The sequence below is a fragment of the Cynocephalus volans genome, chromosome 14 (assembly GCF_027409185.1).
Source record: "Cynocephalus volans isolate mCynVol1 chromosome 14, mCynVol1.pri, whole genome shotgun sequence".
NCBI classification, from domain to species: Eukaryota; Metazoa; Chordata; class Mammalia; order Dermoptera; family Cynocephalidae; genus Cynocephalus; species Cynocephalus volans.
The window spans coordinates 17,354,324-17,380,909 of NC_084473.1; the positions used below are offsets into that span (position 1 = coordinate 17,354,324).

The 26,586-nt window shown below is 32.9% G+C and overlaps 1 protein-coding gene across 3 annotated transcripts in view; it reads right to left on the reverse strand.

The window, feature by feature from the left end:
- SMC6 (structural maintenance of chromosomes 6) overlaps positions 1-26,586 on the reverse strand; it is an 83,765-nt gene that overhangs the window by 17,633 nt on the left and 39,546 nt on the right. For all 3 annotated transcript variants that reach the window (XM_063079033.1, XM_063079030.1, XM_063079031.1), the window contains 7 exons: positions 21,412-21,526; positions 20,089-20,249; positions 16,293-16,428; positions 15,356-15,436; positions 14,078-14,248; positions 5,533-5,670; positions 4,422-4,567 (listed from right to left, as the gene is read on the reverse strand). In XM_063079033.1, coding sequence (XP_062935103.1) covers positions 4,422-4,567; positions 5,533-5,670; positions 14,078-14,248; positions 15,356-15,436; positions 16,293-16,428; positions 20,089-20,249; positions 21,412-21,526 — 948 coding nt within the window. The remainder of the gene's footprint in view (positions 1-4,421; positions 4,568-5,532; positions 5,671-14,077; positions 14,249-15,355; positions 15,437-16,292; positions 16,429-20,088; positions 20,250-21,411; positions 21,527-26,586) is intronic.

Genomic DNA, 26,586 nt, shown 5'->3' on the forward strand with positions numbered 1-26,586 from the left:
TTCCTACTGTGGAAGAAGGAAGACAGAAACTTGGAGTAAAGTCAGGTGAAGACCTTTGTGATACTGGACTGTGGCTGAAGATATCGGAGGTATCAATATGAACTCATGTTTTCAGCTCCATTCACTGAAAAGTCCTAGAAGAAATGCCACCCCAGTTAACAATTAGCATCCTTAGAACCTAAATTCTGTTTTTAGGTAACATTCTCCTCTAAAAGGAACCAGGGCTCATTGGAGAAATGACTGACTCCAAGGCCGGGTCAGTGAAGGTAAAGAATGAGCTTGAAACACCTTGCTATGCCGTAAAGTAAGAAAAAGCTCCAAGAAGAAGATGAAGACAAAGATGAAGACGGAGGAGGGAGGGGGGAGGAGGGCGGGGGGAGGAGGGGGGAGGAGGAGGGAGGAGGGAGGAGGAGGAGGAGGAGAAGAAGAAGAAGAGAGCATGGTAAACAGTTTGAAAAGGCTCTATTTGACCAAAGATGGAACAATTTAAGCATCAAAATAAACAAACAATAGCCCATTAAATAAAATAGGAATCGCTAAGCCCATATTAACAATAGGTGAATAAGTAATCAATAAATCTGGAAGAAGGAAGGCTCTTTTTTATAAATGATTGATAAACACGGAGGATGCTGTGAAATGGGAAAACCACCATTTTTGTAATCAGCATAGTAAAGATTGGTTCAGGCAAGAATTGTCACAAGATGGTAAATTTAGGCCTAAAAATATAACGAAAAGCAGGATATTGGGAGAGGTGCTAAGTATCTCCTCACAGAATGCTTATTAGTTGCAAGGGAAAAAATAGTGAAACATATATAATGAAAAAAACAAAGAACACCTTTAACTGGGTGGTCAAAATTAACATCACCAGTAAGGATGAGAAAAATATTATGTGCCTCTAAGATGTGACACCCAGAGAAAGACACATCATCCTTTATATAGTATCCTGACAAAGAATACATAACATGAACCTAATTATAAGGAAATATCAGATAAACCCAAAGAGCATTAAGTAAATAACATGGCAAGTAAGTGAAATATGTGATCTTAGATTACATTCTATACAGTAGGAAAGACATTGAGAATTTACAACATTGGAAATTGGACTGTAGATTCTATCAGGGTTAAGTTTCCTGCATTTTATAACTGTATGGTGGCTATGTACTTGTTCTTAGGAAATATATGTTGAAGTACCAAGAGGTAAAGGATCATGACACAGTTGGCTCTCTGTATCTGTGGGTCCACATCCTTGGATTCAACCAAGAGCAGACTGTTGTACAGTATATGTATGTATTGAAACAACACTACACCCCACAAATACATACAAGTAAATACTAAAATAAAATAAAGTAGAAAAGAAAATATTTGAGGAAAAAAAATTCCACAAAGTTCCAAAAAACAAAATTTGACTTTGCTGCACACCAAATACTACGTTGAGTCTATGTGAATGAAGTGATGTGTAGGCACTGTATTAAGGAATTATAAGTAACCCAGAGATGATTTAAAGTATATAGGATGATATGTGTAGGTTGTATGCAAATGACTATGCCCTTTTATGTAAGGGACTTGAGCATCTGTGGATTTTATCTGCAGAGGTCCTGGAACCAATCCCCCATGGATACTAAGGGATGATTGTATATGGAACTTCCTTTCAAATGGTGCAGAAAAAATTAAAACATACGTGTTACATATATGTGTATGTATGCACACTTTAAATACACACACACACACACACACACACACACACACACAGTCTTTCAATAATGTTTGAAACTTTAACATCTTTGATATTTATAATAATGTAATATATGTTTATGTCCACCAAATCCAGGCAATTTCTCCATTCAATACATATTAATCCCAGATGGGAAAATTCACTAGGACTGAAATATTGTATGAGGTCCAGCTGCTTCTTAATTATTACAATTATTATTTACATTTTATAACAAATAGGAAGAGAAATGAACTATCTGCATGAGCATGGAATTAAAATTGTTTTTGCACAAAAAATATAGCTTTTGCTCAGGTTACTAATTTCATTAATTAATAATGAGAATAAAAAAAGTATAAAGCCACAATAATTAAAACAGTATGCTTTCTTTCTTTCTTTTTTTTTTCTTTGAACTTTATTTATATGGTCGCTGGCCAGTATGGGGATCCAAACCCATGACTTGGGTGTTAAAAGGCTGAGCTCTCACCTGTTGAGCCACCTGGCCAGCCCCATATGCTTTTTTAGCAACTCCATGTGAATCTACAAGTATAACAAAACTTTAAAATTTAATTAAAAAATCAGTGTACTACCAGTGCAGAAATTATAAGTCTATAAATATATGAAAATATATTTAAAAATTTAGAATATAAAAAAATCAAAGTGTAATAGAATTAGAAGAAAAGATGGGTGAGTTCTTTTATAGTCTAGGAGTGAAAAAGGCCTTTGTTCAAAATCTATTAGCCATATGAACAAAAAAATACAAAACAAAATAAATCAACTATGTAAAATTGATTCATAGTTAAAAATATCATAAACTATTAAAAAAACAACAAACTGAATACTTGCTGCTCACTTCTTACACAAAGAATTAATATCTTTAAATGCATGAAGAGCTCTTAGAAATTGGTAAAAAAAAATTTCATGGAAAAATAAAATACAAAAGTATATGAAAAGTTCACAGAAAAAGAAATATGAATAAATGGTCCTCAAGATATGGAAACAAAAAAATGTTCAACTTCACTCAATATAAGAGAAGTGAAAATTAAAATGATACTTTTATTCTTCTTTTTCTAAAAAATTATTCTTTTTTAAAGAAATCTACCCATAAGCAAAAAGAATCTACAATAATTACACATTCGTTTAGGGTGTGGGGAAACAGGCATTCTAATATATTGCTGTCAGGAGTGCAAAATGAGTACAATCCTTAGAAAGAGGAATTTGACCATGTTGAGTTTATCCTATTTAAAAAACCCTGAGTATATAATGATGCATGTACACTTATTAATTGTGGTCCATCATTTGCAATTGCAAAAGATTAGATTAAAACTCAACTATCTATGAAAAGGACATGGTTAAATACTGTGAAATTATAAAAAACAGTGAGGAAAACCCTATTCTTTGATGTGGAAAGATCTCTAAAATATATTAAATCAAAGAGAGCAATCTGTAAAACATCTTATACAGTGTGCTGTTCTTGTGTATCCACAAGGATGGAAAATAACATATACTCACATTACCTTGCATTGGCATATAGAAATACTGAAAGCATACTTTATACATTAATAAAATAAGATAAAGTAAAAGGAAAGAAAAGTGATGAGGATGCTGAAAATAGGAAGTGAAACTTTTTACTGTGTCCTTTTACATTGTATTTTTAAAACATGATGTATTACCTATTTAAAAAACAAAGAGTTCTTACTATTTTGATGTTTATTCCCATTGTTTTCCAATGTTTTTGAAAATAGAATCGTGATCATTCCTGTTCTCAGTCTTTTTTTTAATATGAAAGGTTCTTCATAAAGAATAGCTGTAATTTTCTACTATAATTTAACTACTCTCCAACAACTGCACACAATTTCTGATTTTCCTTCAGAATTATAGAACTTTTATAGAATGACATTTTAACATGAACGCCTTCTTATATCTATAAAATTTTATATCTATAAAATAATGCTGAAATAAACATCTCTGACCATAAATTGTTTTATTCATTTTAAACTGTTATAGCAAACAAAATTACTTGACCAATCAAAATTTCAACAAAATATTTTGACACTGCTTTTCAGAAAGACTTTAATAAGAATAATAATGACTAATATTCTTATTTCCTACATATTCTGTTTACTATGGATTATCTCACTTAATCTTCCTAACAGCCCTATAAGTGTTATAATTATATCCATTTTGCAGATGAGAAAATTAAGGTCCAGAGAGGTTAGATATATAAGTAGGTTCTAGAATTGCAATTTAAACTGAGGCATTTTCTTCAGAATCTGTGCTCTAATTACACTAGAACTTCCATATTTACCAGTACAGTAATATAAAAATATCTGTTTTACTGAAACCTTGTTGACTTGGGGTAGTAGTGTTGTTTTAATCTTATTCAATTTGATGTATTTAAAAAATGACTTCTAATTCTTTTGATTCACAATTCTTTGGTTACTTGTGAAGCTGAACATTTTCACGTCTATATGAATTTTACAGATATAAAAAGGCATTTATGTTAAAATGACATTCTATAAAAGTTTTATAATTCAGACGAAAAAAGTTTACTGTTAAATAACACACATAATAAATGACTATTTAAGCTGATAACTATTTGCTGTATTAACACTTCACCCACATTTAAGATTTATATATAAACATTTATTTTTATGCCTTGATAATATGCATGGATAATATAAGAAAGTAGAAAAAGCTAACAGCCAGTAACCTCATTATTTCCTCTCGATCTCCATGACTAGCATGTTCTGCCTGTATCTTTTGTCTTAATCGATTAATTTCTTTGTCTAGAATTGATGCAGATTTTTTTACTTCTATCCGCTCCGGGCAGATTTGTCTTGCTTGTGACATTTTCTCCTGAAAAGATAGATGTTTAATATCTTTAACAGTCTTCTTTGATATAAAAATTCATTTTACTACTTCTGCCAAATTGTGCAAATTAAAATTATTACGTTTAAGAAATTTAATTACACTTAATACTGATGGTATTTAAGCTTTATATTGAGAACACACAGTCCAGAGTCATCATAAATCTTCAAGAGAAAACTGCAGTACTGTGTATGACTTTAATAACTTGTAAGCTCTCCAAAACTTCCTGGTGAAACAAATTCAAAGTAGCAGTTACAAAACACTGGCACCCAGGGCACTGAGGTTAGACATAGCTTTCCATGTGCTTCAGGATGGACTCTGACCAACAATATTATTAAAAACACAAATAAAAAGACCTTTACATTTGTAAAAAATTTTTAAATGCAAAGCACTTTTATACATAGTACTTATTTTGTATTCATGACATTCTGTATTATTATCTTAAACAAATAAGGAAATGGATTACAGAGTTTAAACCATTTTCCTTAAGACATATGAAAACAAAGCTGAATTCTTCTAGTTAGGACTAGAATGTCTCCAATTTATTCTCCTCTAAAAACAGAGCTGCTACTTAAAATTGTCAACAAGCATGTCTAGTAGGAACTAAAATCCAGCCCATCCCACACCCTAGCTACTCAAAGATAGGGCTGCCTTTTTTTTGACACAAAGTGGCTATTGCCTTGCAAAGCTGGGCATCTAAGGAGCTATGGTAGCCGACAGAGAGCTCCTTTTTTAAATCACTCAGGGGTGTGATGTGGGACTGTCCAAGTCTTACTTATTTGAAGGTCCCAAAGCCTCTGCATCTGTTGATTCACCCAAACACCTGTTACTCTATACGAAACAGAAATTCAGACTTGTCTGTTTTTTGAAACATGACATTAGGGAAAACACTATTTAATAACCATGACTAAGGTTGTTAGTAAGCTGAAAGAAAAAAAAAAATAGTGGATAACCTCTAGTTCTTTCTCTTTCATATCCAGCTCTCGTTTCTTTTTATTTAAGGTATCCAAGTGTTCTTTTTGTTTTTCTTCATAATTCCGCTTCCCTCGTTTTTGGTTATCCACTTCAGAATCAGCAAGGTTTAATTCATCCTGTTTAAATAAAGCCAAAATAATCTATAAGAAAAATGTTGTTTTTTTAAAAAAAAATTTCAGCACAGGTATAAAACGAATAACTCAATAAATCAACTAGGATTATGTTGCTTGAGAAGGCAAGTGTTAGAGTTCATATCCATATGTGTCTGAATAGAAGTGAGGAGTTTCCTAAAATTAGGAAATCACATTATATTAAAACTCTTATAAGAAGTCTCCATATATTATGGTACTTTCAACTTTATTTTGGTTAACTAGGTAGTTTTGGGGGAATCTATGTTAGCCTTGAAAACTTAAAACCATACAAAAGACACCTGGTTTTAAAAAAGGTGGGTGGGGGAGGAGGGAAGAATGCAAAGAAATTTAAGACTGATTTATTTAGTCATTTCTGGAGGTATAAACTCATATCTTGAGCACAAAATATAATTGTGAAGTAGTTTCCTAAGATCACTTTAAAACTAAATAGTAATAGACTATGATAAGGTTAAGGTATATATCATAATGTACAGCAACCACTGGAAAAATAAAACAAGGTGTATAGCTAAAAAAATAACAGAGATAAAAAAGGAACACTAAAAATTACTTGGCAATCCTAAAGGAAAGAAGTAAAGAGGGAAAATAAGAACAACAAAAACTAGACGATTGAAATACAAATAGCAGCTAACTACTAGTTCATAATGAAATATGGAATTCTTTGTTTTTAAGATCAAGTACAAGGGAAGGATGATCGCTTCTATTCAACACTGTATTACAGGTCAACATTTACTGGAGGTCCCGGCTAGTTCAATTAAAATAAGAAAAGGAAATGAAAAGCACAAAAATCAGAAAGGAAGAGTACAGTTTTACAGCTGTGAAAAATGACTGTGTAAAAATTCCAAAAGAAAAGCTTTAAAAACTAATAAGTGAACTTAGAAAGGTCACTGTATACTAGGTCAATACTAAAATCAGTAATACTCATACTTGTATATAATAGGAATAATTGAAAAATAATTTAAAACATTTTCTATAGCATGAAAAACAATATCTAGAATATGCAGATAACTCTTACAACTCAAAAGACATATAACCCAGTTGTAAGAAGGGCAAAGATTTGAACAGACATTTCTCTAAAGAAGATATACAAATGGCTAACAAGAACATAAAAATGTGCTCAACAGTTATTAGCCATAAGGAAAATGTGAACCAAAATCACAAGATACCAGTTCACATTCACTAGGATGGTTAAAATTAAAAAGGCAGACAACAGCAAGTGTTGACAAAAATGTGGAGAAATTGAGACATCCAAACATTGTTGATGAGAATATAAAATGGTATAATCACTCCAGAAAAGTTTCAAAGTTCCTCAAAATATAGCATAACCACGTACCTTAGCAATTCCACACCTAAGTATCTATCCAAGAGAAATGACAACATGTATCTACACAAAAAATTGTACACAAATGTTCACAGCTGCAGCACCCACCCAAATTTCTATCAACTGATGAATGGATAAATAAAACGTGCTATACCCATTCAATAGAATATTATGAGGCAACAAAGAGGAACGAAGCTCTGATAAATGCTGCAGCATAGATGAACCTTAAAAACTTTATGCTAAGTGAAAGAGGCAGTCACAAAAGATCACATATTGTATGACTCTATTGATATTAAATGTCTAGAATAGGCAAATCTATGGAAACATGAAGTAGATAAGTGGTTACCAGGGGCTAGGGGGAAGAGAGAAGGGGATTGACTGCTGTTCAGTATGGGTTTCTTTTTTAGGTGATGAAAATGTTCTAAAATTGATTGTGGAGATGGTTGCAAAACTCTGTGAATATACTAAGAACTATTGAACTGTACACTTTAAAATGGATGAATTCTATTGAACAATATATAAATATTGATTAGATCCTTTTGAGTTTTTCTATATCTTTGATGATTTTCTAGTTGTTCTATCAATTGTTGAGGGAGTTCTACCAGATTTTGCTTCTTATACTTTTATGCTGCAGCTCTGGTGTTTGAGCACACATATTTAGGACTGCTATGTATTCCTGGTGGATTAACCTTTTGTCATTATATCATGCTCTTGTCTGTCTCTGGTAATTTTCTTCATTTTTGAAGTCTACTTTATCTGATATTAATATAGCTGCTCCTACTTTCCTTTGATTGACATTTGCAATATATATCATTTTCCATCCTTTCACTTTCAACTTGCCTGTACAGCCATATTTGAAGTGAGCTTTTAACAGGCAGCACATAGTCATGTTTTAATCTACTCTGCCTATATCAATTACCTAAGTCAATTAGTTTATTTAAATCATTTGCAGTTATTCTTGTGTAATTATTCCTATGTTAGAACTTGAGTCTTTCATTTTTCTTTTACTTGTTTTTTATCTGTCTTCTTTTTCCTGCCTCATGTGGGTTACTTGAACATTGTTATAGCATTCCATTTTGATTTATTTATAGTATTTTTGAGTGCAACTCTTTGCATAGTTTTTTTAGTAGCTGCTCTAGATATTACATTATATACATCTAACATCACAGTCTATCGGTATCATTATTTTACCAGTTTGAGAATTACAAAGATCTTACCTCCCTTTGTATCTCTTTTCCCTTCCCTATTTTTAACGTAATTATCCCTTCCCCATTAGTATAAATATCTCCTCTACATACATTTAGAATCATCACACACATTATAATTTTTGTTTGTTCTCTAAACATAATTTTATAAATTCAAAAAGAAAAGGAAATTCCATTGCATTTACCCACATTTTTATCTTATATTTCTTCCTTCCTGATGTTACAAGATTCCATCTTTAATTGTTCCCAACAAATTTCCTAAGTTCGCCTTCACCTGAGAATGTCTTTTTTTTTTTTTGTCCTTTCCGTGACCCGTACTCAGCCAGTGAGTGCACCGGCCATTCCTACATAGGATCCGAACCCGCAGCGGGAGCGCCGCCACGCTCCCAGTGCCGCACTCTCCCGAGTGCGCCACGGGCTCGGCCCTAAAATTGTTTTTTTTTTTTTTTTTTTTGAGAATGTCTTGACTTTTCCTTTATTGCTAAAAAATATTTTTGCTAGACATGGATTCTGGGTTGACAAGTTTTTTTATTTTAGCAGTTGAAAAATGCTGTGCTACTTCCATCTGTCCTCCACAGTTTCTGATGAGAGATTTGCCATCATTCAAATTATTTTTTCCATATAAGAAAAAATATAGGTAAGGTTTCTCTCTTGTTGTTTTTAAGACTTTGTCTTTAGTTTTCAGAAGTTTGACTATAATGTGTCATATTGTGCATTACTTCAGGTTTGTCCTGTTTGGGGGTTACTTACTTTAATCCGTAAATTAATGTTTTTTGCCAAATTTACAAAGTGTTCATCAATTATTTCTTTCAGTACTTTTTCAGCCCTGCCCTCTTTTTCCTCTGAGACTTTAATGACACAAAAATGTCAGCTATTTTGTTATAGCCTCACAGGTCCCTAATGCACTGTTCATTTTTTTTTTTATTTGTTTCAGTCTTTTTTTTTTTTTTTTGCATCAGTCTATTTTCTCTGTTGCTCAGATTTATAAGGGATAATAAGGAAATACTATGAAAAACTTTATTTTCAACATATTTGACAATTTAGGTGAGAAAATAAAATCCCTAAAGATACAAATTACCAAAACTGATCTACATGAAAAAGAAAACATGAATAACTCATTATCAACTAAAGGAACTTTATTCATATTCAAAAACCTTCTCACAAAGAAAATCATAGGCCAAGATGGCTTCACTGGTGAATTCTATTAAACATTTAAAAGGAAGAAACAATTCCAAATCTGCAAAAACTTTCCAATAAGAGAAGAGGAAGCGCTCTTGAACTCATTTTATGAGGCCAATAAAGCCAGACAAAGGCATCACAAGAAAAGCAAATCACAGACTATTTAATGAACATAGAACTAAAAATCTTTAATAAAATTTTGACAAACAGAATCCAATTAAAAGGCAATTATGGGCCGAGCCCATGGCACACTCGGTAGAGTGCGGCGCTGGGAGCGCAGCGACGCTCCCGCCGCGGATTCGGATCCTATATAGGAATGGCCGGTGCACTCACTGGCTGAGTGCCGGTCACGAAAAAGACAAAAAAATAAAAAAGGCAATTATGACCAAGTGGGGTTTGCAAGGTTGGTTTAATATGTGGCAAAACCCCAACACCATTATTCTCCATGTTAATAAAGAAGGAAAACCACATGATTACTTAATCTTATTTACTGCTAGGTATTTAGCCAAGAGAAATAAAAACTTATGTTCACAGAAGAACCTACACAATCACGTTGCTGCTTAACGACGTTTTGGTTGAGAACAAACCACATATATATGACAGTGGTCAGAACCACAGGGTATACTATATAGCCGAGGTGTGTAGTAGGCTATCCCCTCTAGGTTTGTGTAAATACACTCTATGATGTTTACACACAACAACAAAACTGCCTAATGATGCATTTCTCATAACGTTTTCCCCATGGTTAAGCAACACATGACTGTGCTGAAATGTTTATTGTAGCTTTATTCATAATCACCCAAACTGGAAATCACTCAAAGGTTCCTCAATAGATGAATGAATAAACAAAGTGTGGTATATCCATACAGTGGAATTACTACTGAGCAATGTAAAGAAACAAACCATTGATACATGTAATATGGATAAATCTCAAACATACCATGCTAAATGAAAAAAGCCAGACTCAAAAGGTTACATACTATATGATTCCATTTAAATGACATTATATAAAAGGCAAGACTAAGGATAAGAGGAGGTCTAACTAGAATGGGGCAGGATGAGGGAATTTTGGTGGATGACAGAACTGCTCTGTATTCTGATTCTTGTAGAAGGCAGCACAACTCTGTGCACTTGTCAAAACTCATAGAAGTATACACCAAAAAGAGTGAATTTTACTATATATAAATTAGAATAAAAATTTTTAAAAGTAGTATTTTAAAATAATGCAGATGAAAGAGAAGATCAAGAACCCTGGAAAAAATGCATTACTCACCTATTCTAATTACTAAAAATATAGCTTTAGTCATGACAAAGACACAAATGTTGAAGACATGTGAAAGGTTAAATAAAATTAATTCATGAAATGTGAATGGAAATAAAGCAGTATTTCTAAATATTATATGTATCACTTCATATATGTGATCCTGAGTTCAAGTATAACTAAATTAATTAACTGAATGTTACAAGTACCCATTCAATTATTTTGCCTCATAATTTCATATATGAATGTGGCTGAAAAATACTTTCCCTTATAAGGCAAATTCCCATTTTCCATTAATAATATAAAAAGATTTTAAAGATGATATATGCACAGTCATCAATTATGGCAATTGTTCTCTAACACCAATTTATATTTTGACAGCATTATAACCAATTTAGATGTTTTAAAAAATACATATATTTCCAGACTCCACATTTGGAGATTTCATTTTAGTAGGTCTGGGATCCCTGAATCTCGATTTTTAAAATGGTTCTTAAGAATCATCAAACTAAGATTTAGACTGTCAGAGTGTTTGTTCATTTTGTTTGGTACACAATGTCTTATTCACAAATGTTCAGATCAGCTTTCTCTGTGATAGCTCAAAACTAGAAACCCAAATGTCCATCAACAGGTAAACGGATAAACAAGTTGTGGTATATTCATACATGGAATATCATTCAGCAACAAAAATAAATGAGTTATTGATTTAAGTAACAATCTGGATGAATACCACAATTTTATTTAAAACCAAAAGGGAACCAAGAGAGCATTTCATCTAATTTTATTTTAATGATATGTAAAACTGAGATCTAGTCATAGGAAAATGCAGTTAGTAACATTCCTCTTGGTTTCTGGGTAAAGAATAAAATAGATTAGATCTAAAATTAAACTTTGATGTCATCCTAAACCTGTAAAGTTTCTATGCTTTAAGAAGTTATAACCTTTAAATAATAGGCTAAGGGCTGGCTAGTTAGCTCAGGTGGTTAGAGCACAGCCTTATAACACCAAGGTCACGGGTTCAGATCCCTATACAGACCAGTTGTGAAAAAAAAAAAAAAAAATTGAATTAAGTAAATAAATAATAGATTAAGATGCTAATACAGGCAGAAGCAATTGAAAAACTGTATTCTCTGTATGATTCCTAGATAAACATTTTAGTCACTTAGCAACATTGGGTAAATTGTTACAGAATGAATTATTGTCACACATCAACCTACATTAATTTAAGAGGTTTTAAAAAAAACTGTATAAAATATTAGCTCTTAGAATTTTCACAAGTACAGTCACCCCTGACACATATAAACTCTTTATCCTTATCAGAAAAGAGAGGCCCTCCTACCACAATACCACGGACCATCTATCTTGGCAGGATTGATATGGGTCTCACTCCCTGTCCATCAAATTTAATTTGAAATAAATGCATTAAGTTTGCAGGTGTCAATTATAAGAAACTGTTCAAAGTGAAAAAATTATTTCCTATGCCAAGATTTCAGTTGAGTACATATTTAAATAGAGTATTCCACATCCTCACCAGCCCTCTAACACAAAATGAAAAGAAGTCCTAACAGCAAACGTTATACTTGGAAGCTGCTAATACATCATGACGGCAGTTTCTCAGGAATTAAATTATTCTGTTAGCTAAATCCTCTTAGTCCTTTTGTTATTGATGGCTAGTGTGCTGTGATATTAAGGAAAAGATTCCTGGCTACTGGCTGATTACATGCAGGTTTCCTAAAGGACTCATTCCTACTTTTCAGTTATTTGCAGCCAAGACAAAGAGCTAAGATCAAGAACTCTTACTGCCTTCTGTCAATATTCTCTGCTCTTCAACTTATGTATAAACTCCCAATTCCAGGAGTTGCTTTAGCCTAGAGAATCCTGCAAGAACAGAACACAGCTTACTCTTTATCATTTCTTGTTTTTAATTTAAAGTTTTCTAGGATAAAAATTTAGGTGCTAATCTTTCCTTTTCTACTATTTTAGCAAATTTCATCATTCTGATTTTAAGTAACCCTATTTGTTCCTTTACCTATTTAAAAATTTTGTTTTATCTTACTTCTATTGCAATCTTACTATTGTAATTCCTGAGTTCTGAGTTCTATTTCTCTATTCTTCAAAATTTTAATATTATTTCACTCCTTTATTTTCTTTTAAAAACTTTTTTTTTTCCATTTTGACGGCTGCCGGTAAGGGGATCCAAACCCTTGACCTTGGTGTTATCCGCACCATACTCTCCCAAGTGAGCTAACCAGCCAGCCCTTTAAAAACTAATTTTATCTTACTTCCCATTCTTGGACTTTTTGTCTTTTTAATTCTTATTTCTTGTAGTAACTACTTTCTCATTTGTCTTTCTCAATATTATCTTTAATATTTTTCCTTTCAACTTTAATAATTCTATTTTATATTTCTCTTAATCAGTTAATTTATCAGTTTATTTTCTCATTTTTTATTTTTCTCATCTTAATTAGGAAAAATTAAACCACCTTGTGTTAGAGCAGCAGGTGAATCACAGCTATATGGATGGGAACTTGTAGAGAAAACCAGTACCACAAACAGGGCAGAGCGTTTCTAGGCAGTTCCTCCTCCACCTTCCTTTAATATTCTCCCAACTCTTTCAATTATGTTTTCTAAAATTTTCAATGAAGACAATTACAGTAAAGTTCACATGTGTGCAAATTCTTTTAAATTTTTAAAATATCTAAATACATTTCGATTCAAAGGGGGTAATTTCCCTGCAAATTAAGAGTGATATCATCAACATAACTCTCTCCTCTTAAAATATACTATTAACTCTTCTCAGTGTTTTTATAAAATTGAAGTTCTGAAAATAACTGAGCTTGACAATAAGCACCTGATAACTAAGCTATTAAGCAACATGGGGATATTTACGCAATTTAATTGTTAAATAATTTTATTTTGTCAATTTGGTCTCAAAAAGCATGTGCTAAAATTAAGTTAATTGAATTCAGCCTGGAATGTAACTGATATGCTGAGAAACAGGACTTGGGTAGCACTTTACTTCACATTGGCTTTTATAGCAACATCTTGAGTTGCTGACGGAAGGGTGGGAAAACAGAACAGGCAAGCACAGAAAGAGTATAGATGTACAAGATGTCCCTATATCTGTTTCTGGAAAAAAAAAAAAAAAAATCACAAAATAAAGAGGGCAAAAAAGCTGTCATCCTCTATGGGAAAAAAATTCAGTGATTTATTCTCTTAAAGGCATTAGCGGAAGTGTTTAATACTGATCTAATGATGAAAATTTGGTTCCTATCATTCTTTGCATTCCATTTTTATGTGGTTATACTCGTATTTACACTTAACCAAAAGTTCTTTTAAGGCAATATCCAACAAGACATATAACTAAAACATAAAATACATATATAATAAAATAAGAACAATATACACCTTAAGTGGATCTGCTAGCTCTGACAGTTGATTAATTTTCAGTTTAATTGCATCATACTTGTTTTCTGCTTCTATCTTCAGACTTTTAAGATGCTCCATATTTTCTTTTTGTTGCTCCATATTTTTCTCAACCATTTTCATTTTACTTTTATTTTCTTGGGCTTCATCTTCCTGAAAACATTTAAACAACACACAGAGTTAATTAAAATACTTAAGTTATCAAGTAGGAAAAAAATGTATACAATTCTGAGAGAGAAGAAACCACAGGCTATAGGTAAATCAGATCAAAGACAATACAAAGAACACTAGAGTATTTTCATACCCTTTATGGTAAATTAGGAAGTAGAAGAAAACAGGTTAAAAATAAGAAGGTATGACATTTCGGAGACAAGTTAAGTAATATTCTGCTTGAGATCACAATCAAAAGGAAATCTTTTATTCTATCTACTCATTTTTTCCCCCAAATATTCTTAGAGTATGTAAATATACACCTTGTGGCAGACAATGTGTTAGATGCTAAGTAAACAAAAATAAATAAGACACAATCCATAATTTTAAGAAATTTAGTCTACCAATAAAAGGAATTAAAGCAGAAAATAAAAACTGGAAAACAAGACTACAGTAAAACAGGAAGACAAATTCTCAAAGTAAAGTTTCATCAGTACAGGGACTTTTTCTGTTTTGTACTTAATATGCTGCCTGATACAGAGTAGACACTCAGTAAACATTAATTTTAACAAGACTGCAATTTATCTAATTCACTGTTTACTGCAACTCAGAAAAAGCTAAGCTGAATGTCATAAATAGATGCCTGAAAAAAACAGAGTGACAACTATGTAGTGATTTAAAATGAAAACCATTAACTTGGAAAAAAAGAAAACAATGCAACAAGACCAACAAAAACTGACTAAAAGATGATCCTGACGTGTCCATTCATATTGATACTGATTAACTCTGAGAGTGCCTATGTGAAAAACTGCTCAACAGTTTGGTTTGATGGGCCACTGCTTAGAATCATGATTAAGTTCTAATAAAGTTTTATTTCATGTGGTAGAAGACAAACCAATTATTATGCATGCAAGTTATGCACATCAAACATTTAAAAATGTGAAGGTTACACACCAAGTGGTTTCTACCTTATTTGTAAATGGAGATGGCAATCATAAAGAGAAACTTCAATTAAAAGGATTTTAGGGAAGAGCTGAGAATTGACACCATTAACCTAAAAGACAGTTTTATCTTTTAACATTACATTTAAATTGAAGAAAAGCACTTTACCAAGGTTGCAATATCTACAGACTGATGCTCTTCTATATTCTCAAGTTCCCGAATTTCAGAAATACTTTTTCTTATTTTCACCTGAAAAAAAAAAGATTTAGATTTTAGTAATATAACAAATAAAAACCAAAAACCTTGGAAAGAATGTATTAGTTCACAAAGTTCTACTATGCTTTATGATACAGAAGGATTACATAATTAAAGAAATGGGTACATTAGTATTAAGTGAGCAGAAGCAAGTTATATATAAATTCTACCTTGATCACTGTTACTGCTAACTCATTTCCTTTTCAAAAAAGATGTTAAGTACGTAACCTATCTTAGCATTCAAAATCATGACACTGTTGAGTCCATACAGAAAATATCTTCCTGAAATATCCAAAGTCTCAAGTGATGGAAAGATTACTCTAATCCAGTAGTTCTCAAAGTATGATTCAAGTAACCCCTAGGGGACCCATAAGGTCAAAACTATTTTCATAAAAACTAAGATGTCATGTGCCATTTTTACTAGCATTTTCTCACAAGTGTGCAGAATGTTTATAACTATATGATGCATAATACTGCAACAGACTAAATGCAAAAGCTGATATAACTATTCAGCTGAATTTTATTAAACCAGACATTAGCGATTTACAAAAATATAAAAACGTCAATCTTCTCATTATATTTTTTTGGTTTTAGAAGATATATTTTTCATAAAAAGTTAATTATGTCAACACAAGTTTATTATTATTTTTTAAGTGCATTAATAAATATTCTTAAACTTTGTTTTAATTTTTAAAAATAAATATTGACAAACATAACCCTCATAAATGAAAGTTCTTTTATAAAGGGGCTTGAGACCAAAATGTTTGACAACTACTATTCAAAGTGAATGACAGGGTCTTAACATTAACTTGGAAATGATAAGTTAAGGAAGAAATGTTTATTTTTTTACCTTTAACTCTTTATAATGTAGCTGGCACCTTCTAAGGAGTTCTTCATTTCGTTTAATATCCTTTTCAAGGGTAGACAAATGTTGCTGAAGATTTAATATCTGGGCCTTCTTATTCTCAATCTCATTCTCCAAGTCACTTGATGCAGAAGAGAGGATAAAAAATACTTTAAGTCTGTTTCTCAATATTGCAAATACTTTAAACCTTTACAAAGAAACCCTTATTTGTAATAACTTGTTTTCAAAATCCTATTCAGTTAAATCAGATCCATAAGCCTATCAGGTCATTAATAACATGAAAATCTATCATAGAAACTTCACAAAATGTCTAAACTGGAGTCAAATTTTACTTATTTCATTAACATGTGTTTATGCTATGACTTCCACATGCTAGGCACTGTACATAGTGGTAGGCAGAGGTAGAAAAAGAATTAAGACATGATTCCCAAAAAGGAAAAAAATCAGGAAATAAACGTAACATTAAAATGTGAACAGGACACTATACTGCATGTCCACAGTACTACAGGAACATAAGAGTGAGTCTGGGAGAAGACAACTGAATTGTATTCTCTAAAGTTTTCATCAGCTGGAAACAAAAGCAAACAAACTCTCAGTCTCTTTGGAAGATGATAGGGAAATCATTCTTCTAAAATTAGTAAGTAAAAGGGAAGAGTCAAGCATATATCTTGTCTTTCCTATATGAATTGTTCCTCAGGATAACCATAAATAGCTCAGGAAGGAACATTTCTGTCTTGCAAAGTATCCCAGCTAGTAAATAAAAAGAGAATAAAATAATTAGAATAAGGTATTTTGCAAACCCTTACTGAAATAATGAATCTAGCAAATGATCATCAATGACTGCTAACATCACAGAGAGATAATCAGATATAACAGGCCTCCTGCAGTAGAAACACATACCTCTGAAGCCAATTCTAACCTGACTGAGACCAAGCCTCAGGACCCAGCAACCAATTATTGGGAAATGCAGGGGATGGTGGAACATGTTAAATTACACTACTGGCACGGAGCCAGCAAATCCAGATGTTGGGAAACTTTATGGGGTAAAGGGGAAAAAATCAGATGAAGGGGAACCTATAGATTAAAAGAAACTTAAGAGACAGCTGTCACAGCATCCACTGCAACAGGCAGAACTTGTTTGGATCCTGATGTAAACAAATCAACTGTAAGAAAGAAAGGGAGGGAGAGAGAATTGGAGAAATTTAAACATGTTTAATGTTTGATTATGTTAAGGAATTATTATTGGTTTTTAAAATGTAGAAAAAATAGATAACTAATATACATATATATTTTTTCTTTAAAAAGAAAGGCTCATAATTATACATATACTGTTCAGAAGTCAACTTTTTTCACTTAAACAGTATATCATGAACATTTTCCATGGCAATAAATCCATATCTATAATCATTTTCAAAAATAAATAAATAAATAAATAAATAAATGTAAAGTGAGACAAATACTAAAAAAAAAAAAAGTTTTCATCAGCTGGACTGACTATGGGAGAAGACAGAAAGAAATACACAAAGGTATAGGGTGATGAAAACAGATAAAACTAATAGCTCAACATTTACCACTGGTGAATAAATGCTAAGAATATGTGAGGAGTAAAAGGGAAGGAGGAGAACAGGAAAACAGATGTAGAATAAAGTAAGCAGACACAGAAACCATAAAGGATCTCTATGCAGCAGAGTCAACTGGCTTCAGAAGTGATCTTTTCCTGCCTCACTGATCTGAGAACCTATTTCCAAAGCTGTGTACTTGGTGGAAGAGAACCACCTTCGCAGTTACGAACTTTTCTCTGGTTGAGAGTTCCACCATATTCCTCTAAGATGTATGCTTTTCCACAATTTAGCATCTCTGAAATCTGAAACCATTTTCCAGTCCATGTTTCAATTAGCATCTTTTTCTTTTTTACTGGTACATAACATAATAATATATAAAATATTTTGGTATATAAAATAACTGTTTTGGGCCATCCCCGTGGCTCACTCAGGAGATTGTGGTGCTGGCAGCGCCAAAGCCACAGGTTCGGATCCTATATAGGGATGGCCAGTGCACTCACTGGCTGAGCGTGGTGTGGACCACACCGTGCCGAGGGTTGTGGTCCCCTTACCAGTCAAAAAAAATAAATAAATAAACTGTTTTACCTTCCTAGAATTTTCAAATTTTTAAAAAAAGAGCTCAATAATTGTTAGCTGAATGAATGATACATGAATGATAAAAAATAGGAAAAGGAAGTAAAAAGTTGTACCACTTCTGATAAAAATGGGGCCAGATGTAAAATTTTAATATGGCTCCTCAGGATTCAATACGAAAAATTTATTTTATCATATGTAAATCTATATCTTCATTAACAAAGGGTAATTTTGCTAAAAAAAAAATTATAATAATAATTTACCAAGTAAACAAATTTTCAAACCTAGAGCCTAAACCAATAATAAAAACCATCAAAATGAGCAAAGACAATACTGTCATTATACAATTTTCTGAACATTTAGAATAAATGTGGGCAATCATGACTTGCATGAACAAAATTGTTAAATTTTAAAACTTCCTTTTTGCTGGGTAGAACCAATTGTTACACATTATCGCATAGTGTTCCTCCTTACTTTTAAATTAGTTTTTACATGGAGAAAAAACATTTGCTACCTAATGAAAGATATATTAAGCCTGAGGTGAGAAAGTGAGTTGTTCGTGTGGGATGAATACACATTCCCCAATAACCTGTCTAAAATAGTACACAACTCATTCTCGCCACACACTGTGCTTTGTCTCCATAGCTCTAATCATATGACCCAGTATTTATTTATAGTCTATTCCTCCTTCTTGATTTAAGCTCCATGACAAGAATTCTGTGTGCTTTGTCTCCTGCTGTATGTTGTCCCTAGATTAATGTCTAGCATGTTCAATACTCATTATTTGTTGTTTGAAAGAAAGAATGAAAAAATAAAACTTGAAAAACATACTGCAGAAAAATATATTAAAATGTTAGTATTTTGACAATTCAAAAATCCACAGGTAATTTTTTTATGAACCACACTGGTAATTATTCTGACAGCTTGTTTATACGCTATGTGTATTTTCATAATTGGAAACCACACTGTGATTGTAAACAAAACCAAGTGCCACAACACCAAGTTGCTGGTCATTCAATTTTTTTCTTGTTGCTAAAAAAGAGGTCCAGTCCATTAATACATCAACTGAATTAGTTCAGTTGAGAAATCATGTTTCTTTTTGATATCAAAAAGTCTTTTTGCATGCTCTTGAATCTCATTAAGTGCACTAGTGTTTTGTTTAATTTCTCAATTTGTCTCCATTAGCAGCTCTATTTTTCGAAGCATGTATTCTAGTTGTGTCAGCTGATCCTCTTTCTAGGACTGTACAACTTAAAGTATCAGCCACAGACATAATAAGGAGCATGAGCCTGAATGTACACAAGCACATGGTACCTTCTCTGAGAAAACTCAGCAGAACAAAACAGTGGGCACAGTGATGCAGCTGATTTCCATACTGAGTTAAGTTCCTTATCTCCTCATGTACAAGATCACCCAGTTAAAGGAATACATTTTGTGTTCTCAGTCCTGAATACTGTCATCAAAGTGATGATGCAAAATAACTATTAAGCTAAAATTCTATATCCAGCTAAATGATCTTTTAAGATCGAACCCTAAGATTACGCATAGTTCTTCACTGAAATAACCACTAAAAGAGTAATATGAAAGGAACTGAGCTCCAAAGGAAGCACTAGGAATAATATAGTAAAGCTAAACTTAACTCCCACCTTATTTCAGAATCCACATCTTTGCTTAAGAATTTAGCTCTTGTATTTTCAGATGAATAATAACGTCCTGAAAAAACTTGATCACCGCTGGCAGTAAAAGCTTCTCTACAATTTTTGGGTGGCTTTTGGGACTGCATTACTGCTCGAGCTACAGAATTATTCTAAAATAATAGATGAAAAAACACATTTTTAAAACTATGCAAAAGCATTTCTGATGTACACAAGTGTTCTTATTTAAACATTTAAGTGAAATAATTACATGAAGCTAAATACAAGAATTTCAAAAACAGCTTTCAAAGTTCAAAGAATTAAAACTACTTAGAATCTTTAAAACAACTAAATAAATAATACTTCATGACAAATTGATGTACTTTATTTTAAATTCTAATACTACTATCCATTTAAAATTTTAAATTATATTAACTGCTTTTTCACATGAAAATATTTATCAGTTCATACAGATTATTTTTCTTAAATGACTTTTATACCCTAGAGAAGATATGAGTGTATAGTAAATTCCAATGAAGTATGAGTATACATAGTTATACGAGGAAAGCCTGGGAATATTTAAGCCCTGGAGGAAGTAAAAAGAGGATTATATGTTTAATCAAGGTCTTGTCAACCTCTCTGGGGACAGACTTTTACGATAAGGCTTCATTATTTTCTTTCAAATATCCTTCTAAAATATGAGGGAGCCAACCCCACAAACAATGACAATATGAACATACACATATACACATTTGGGTATATAGAGACACTTCTCAGTTTCTACTAATAAGAAAAACAGACTGTTAATGTTTGTCTTGATTACAGATTACTGTTTTGAATCTCCTTGTCCCTTTTCAAAGAATTTATGTCAATAGATTAAACAGAATATGGTAATCTAATCTAACAAATACATAAAAATACATCCACAGATGAAGAGTAAATGCTGATTTATTTTACAGAGGGCAACATTATGTAAAAAAGAATTCATAAAATATCAAGTAGTGTACTTCATTTAAAAAGCAGAATAATAAAAATATATGTATCTGTAAGGGCAAATAAAAAATGGATTTGACAGCCAATTAAGAACAAAAAACTTTACAGCACATTGTACCAAAAGAATAATACCCATTTGTGAAATTATTTTACAAAGAATAGCCTAAAGTTATAGTGTCCTAGGGCAGAAAATGCACAAACCAACCAGCTCTATATTATTCTGTAGATTTTCTAATGAGGTAAAAGTACAATGGTGAAACATATCAACAATTCTATGATAAAAAGAATTTCAGTTTTGAAAAATTTTAAATAACATAAAATACAGCAAGCATCTGGTCTTACTTTAATTAACAGCACTGACTCTATGTTCCTCATGTCAATTAGGCTATTTGCAACAACTACATTATCTATTTCTAAAGCCGTCAGAACCGATGGAAACTCTGAATGAACAGCAGCTCTAGGAGACAGAAATACACAAGAATTAACTTCCTAAATTTTAATTATTAATATATATGTAAAAATTTTATATATATAAAAATTGTATATATATCCATTTAAATATGTATTTTAATGGGTGAGTAGACTATAAACAATAAGACAATATAAAATATCTGATAACATTTAAAAACATACCTACCTATAATAGGATTATTTTTTTATTTAACAAACATTTATATGAGCGTACGTCAAAAAGCTCATGGAAAGATTCATATTATCTTTTAATTTATTTTTACAAGAACTTTTGACGTACCCTCATATAATACTATGTGCTAGGTACTGTTCCAAGCATATTACAAATATTAGCACATTTAATCCTTATGACAACCATGAGATAGATATTATTCTCTCCATTTTTTTCAGACAAAGATGCTTCAGAGAGTTTAGTAAGTTTCCCAATGTCACTTTATGTTTATGCAACATAAACATGAAAAACAACTAATTAAAACACATTTTAAATAGCTAGGAAATTCTCCCACTGATATGAGGCAAGAAAAACTAAAATAAAGTTTATTACCAACACAAAGGAAATATAGAGAAAAGATATTCTTATAATAGCAATTAGTGTTCCTTAAAGAGACATTTGATTTTTCAATAAAAAACTTAAACATCTGAGCTATTAACAACCTGAAAAAAAAACATACTAAGAACAGTAGGCACAAGAGCAATGAATGGCTAAGAGGAAAATGGTGGTAGCATTCTTAATGCTTTCTTAGGCCTAGAATTCCAAAGCAAAGTATCTTTTTGTACATATGTTTTATTCCTACACATTCATTAATTCAACATATATTTACTGAGCACCTACTTTGTGCCAGGTGCTATTCCAGAAAGTGAAGAAAAGCAGTAAACAAAACAGACTATTTCCTTTTACTCATGGAGCAAACATTTTGTTGAGGAAAGAGAACAAAGAAAAACACAGAAGAGAAAACTAGCATATAGCGTTTTTTTTAAAAAAAGGTGAGGAAAAGCCTCACTAAGGTGACATTAAGCAGACACCTAAGGAAACATGAGAGTCGCACAGGAATCATGAAGAAGAACATTTTAGGCAGAGGCAAGAGCAATTGCAAAGGCCCTGAAAAGGGCATTAGAGGGGCAAGGAAGCCAGTGTGCTGTGGAGAACTGAGCAGTGAGGGGAATACTTCTAGAAACAGAACAGGAAAGATGGTGAGAGGACAGACCACATGGGCCCTCGAGGACAAAGTCAGGCCTACAATAAGGGAAACAGACAGAAAGTTTAGGGCGCTTTAAGCAGAGGAATGACACGATCTGACTTTATGCTGGCTGCTATATTGAGACTATAGTAGCAAGAAAACAGAAGCAGGAAGATCAACCTATCCATTGCAATACTCAAATGAGACACGATCATGGCTTGAACCAGAATGGCTGTCACACAAGTGTTCAGATCCTGTTTTTAAAGTACACTGCAGTGGGATGTGAAGTAGCAGAGAGGAGTCAAGGATGACTGAGGTGTTTGGCTTAAGCAACTGAAAAATGAAGATGGAGAATATTATAGAAAGAGCAGGTTTAGGGTAGAAATCAGAATTTTGGTTTTTAGACATGTTAAAGTTTGAAATGCCTTTGGACATCTAAGTGGAAAATAATATATTGAGCATATTATATTCTAGAGGTCAGAGGAAAGAGCCAAACTAGAGATGCAGTTTGGCAATTATCATCGTATGATCTGTATTTAAAGCCAGGAAACTGGGTGAGTTCACCTAAGAAGGAAGTATACACATGGAGAAAAGGTCTGACATATTGCATAGTCAGAGGTGAGGATGAAAAAGCAAAGGATACTAAAAAACACCACCTAGAAAACTAGAAAAATCAGAAAAGTGAGGTCCCAGGAGCCCAGTAAAAAAGCATTTCATAAAATAACGGAGTCAAATACTGCCGATAAATCAAGTTAGTGAATAGTAAGGACTGACTAATAGAATTAAGCAAAATGAGGCTTGTTGGTGCCTTGACAAATGCTGCTTTGGTGTGTGAACTTATAAGACTGACTGGAGTAGTTTCAAAAAAGAAGAGAAAGAGAAATTACAAAGACAACTTTTTTGAAGACTTTTTCCTGTAAAGGGAAGAAGAGAAATGATATAGTAACAACTAAATGGCCTTCTTTGGCTTAGCTGTTTGTTACTAAGAGTTCAAGTGGGAGTAAAAACAAGGATAGGAAAGAATAGGGGGTGGGTGCTCTAGAAATGTTAAACAGTGTCAATGAAACAGGCAGGAAACGAGGAGATCAAGGAAGGAGTCTGGGAGTCTAAGAGGGAAGGCTGTGGTAAAAGATTCTGGTGAAATGCAGACTCTGGCCAGTGTGTTGAGAGTACACAGTGTGTTGTTTCTACACCAGGAAGGAGTAACCATTTTTGAGCAGGCACATACCATCATCAGTTGCAAAGCTACTACTAGTTTGCTCTAATGCACCAAGTCACAACGAGCCAGCCCTTCCTTTTTCAATTCTTCCCTGGGGTTTACTTCATATTAGCTCTTATTAAAATGAACTGTATGTTGAAAGATGCTATAAAATCAGTCCAGGAGAACTAAAAGTAGAAAGGAATATTAGCAATGAGAAGTCAGTGATAAGAGATAAGGAGAGGCCAATATGAAACAGCTTCACCAAACAATGTTAAATAAAAAGCCTAAATAAGACACAAGAGGCAAAGGAAATTACACATAAAATTTAGACAAGAATAATGAGCCTGAACAGTAAGAGAACTTACAGGACAAAATGATTTTACGGTCTTAATTAAGCTCAGAAGAAATCATTTAATAAAAAACAGATGATTTCTAAATCTAAGTAAAAGGAAAAATACCACAATCGAATTTAAAATATACAGAAAAAAATGCTTAAAATTTGGCACATTTTTAATTTCTCCAAATATAAGAATATACAAAATGAGAAGTGATAAAAGACCAAGAACAGAGCTGAGGGGAATACCACAATAGAAGGAGTAGGAGATGAAGAAAAGCCAACAAAATAGGCTGAAAAACAGCTAAAAGGTAGAAAGAGAACCAAGAGAACGGTGCCATAGTAACAAGAAGAGTACAAAGTTTCAAGAAAAGTGTATTTAACAGTGTAGAATGTCCAAGAGAAGGTAAACACTTATATAAAAATATATGCATATATCCATTAGATTTGGCAATAAGGAAATAACTGCAAAATACAATTAATATTTCTGGAACCAGATAGTAAATCAGGGAGTGATTTGCACAGTCACCCCGAGGAGGAATTTATTTTTAAGATGAAAGAGACAAATCAGTGACCTATCATGTTTAAATGGAGAGAAATCAATGGAATAGGAAAGTTTAAGGCTCAGGAGAGGGTTGAAATGGTTTTAAAACAAAAAAAGCATTGATAAATCAGGCAAGAAAGTACGCAATTCAGAGCAGAAGCAGAATAGCCTTAGATAGAAACATTTCTTCTGCTGAGATGGGGCAAGAAGTACAAATGCAGCCATGGTGTGGGGTAACAAGAAGATCAGTAGTTCAGTAGCTTCTAGTTCCTATGAAGAGAGGAAACAAGGCCATCTTTATAGGAAAGGAAACTATAATTCCTAATTGTCTTCCTGGGAGCTAGACACTTTCCTAGGTACCACTGCTGAGGTTATCTAATGTAAGCCAAAACAAATGAAATGAGTCTAAGTATCTGATGCATACTAGCATTCTAACAGCATTCTACTAGTCTTTTCTACATTAAAATAGTATGTTCAATTTTTAAATTTAGCATTTGAACCACTATTTAAACTGACAAAATTCTTCACACAAAAAAATCACCCCTTCAAAATGTTTACAAGTCAGCTAAAGTTGACAGAATATTAAACACACTCAAGACTTGTCAATATCCTGTCAACACCCAAAATAGAGTGTAACTTCTTCCACTACTCCAACAACTTGAGCTTCAGCAACCTATTCTTGAAGACAAAAACATGGACTTTATCATCACCTGGACCTGTTCCATTAAACTCTAATTTCTCATTCTTACCACAACCTCCTATCCTTCCAGGCTTATCGTGCCTGTTACACCTGCTCTCTAACTTCATCACGGTTGATCTAAACATTTTCTCCCAGGCCTCACTCTCTTCAAACTATTTTCTCAACAGCACCCTCAATTGCTTCCGTCCTCTTTTCCCCGTTAATGCCCACCCACTCTAAAAAATTCTAATGTGGTATTGATCTAACAATACTCATTCTCCACTCACATCTATAAATAAACAAACATTATTAGTGAAAACTCCTAGAGACACCGTAGGTGTTTGTATTTCAAGTGGCTGTGAGTCAACTTCCTTTCTCATTCTCCTCGGCAGCTAGTCTATCCTCTGAAATAAAACAATTCTCAAACCTCCTAACCAACTCCTGAAGCCCTTGTTCTCAGTACTTGGATTCACCTACTTTCAAGAAAACTGACATTACATCACACAAATTTAGCTGAATTTCACACCACCTCTTCACAGGACATTGTAAGTCACTCACTTTATATTGCTAAGCCAAGTGACTGGGAACACAGGCTGGAAAACACAACATGCCACCAGGGCAGTGCCAGGCATTCCCCTTCACCAGATTCCTTGCAGCAGTTCACAGAGCAATCCACTCAGCTCTCCAGTACTATTCTTTTTGGCCTCAAGATGACAGTCCAAGAAGGATATTCCTCACAGAAGCCAATATTTCTCATAACAACTTTACAGGAATAGTTTTCCAAGTACCCCCATGAGGAAATGCCCATTTCCAAGATTGCTGTACTGGCATCCCACCAGGCATTTAGAGTTCTCTCAGTCCAGGGGCAACTAACCTGTCAGTGGTCATTTTTACCATAAGCAATGTTGTCTGATAGCACAGTTGAAATTTCACTTTTATTAGGTTTTCGAAACCTGGGATCAGAGTTAAAAATTAACATAAGGTCAAATTCTCATGCAAAGAAAATACTTCACCCCTAACTCCCAAATACTTATCTCAAGCCTAAAACCTCAGAATCAACAAAATTCAAAATCAGAACTCATCTACTTATAACAAATTCACTTTTTCTCC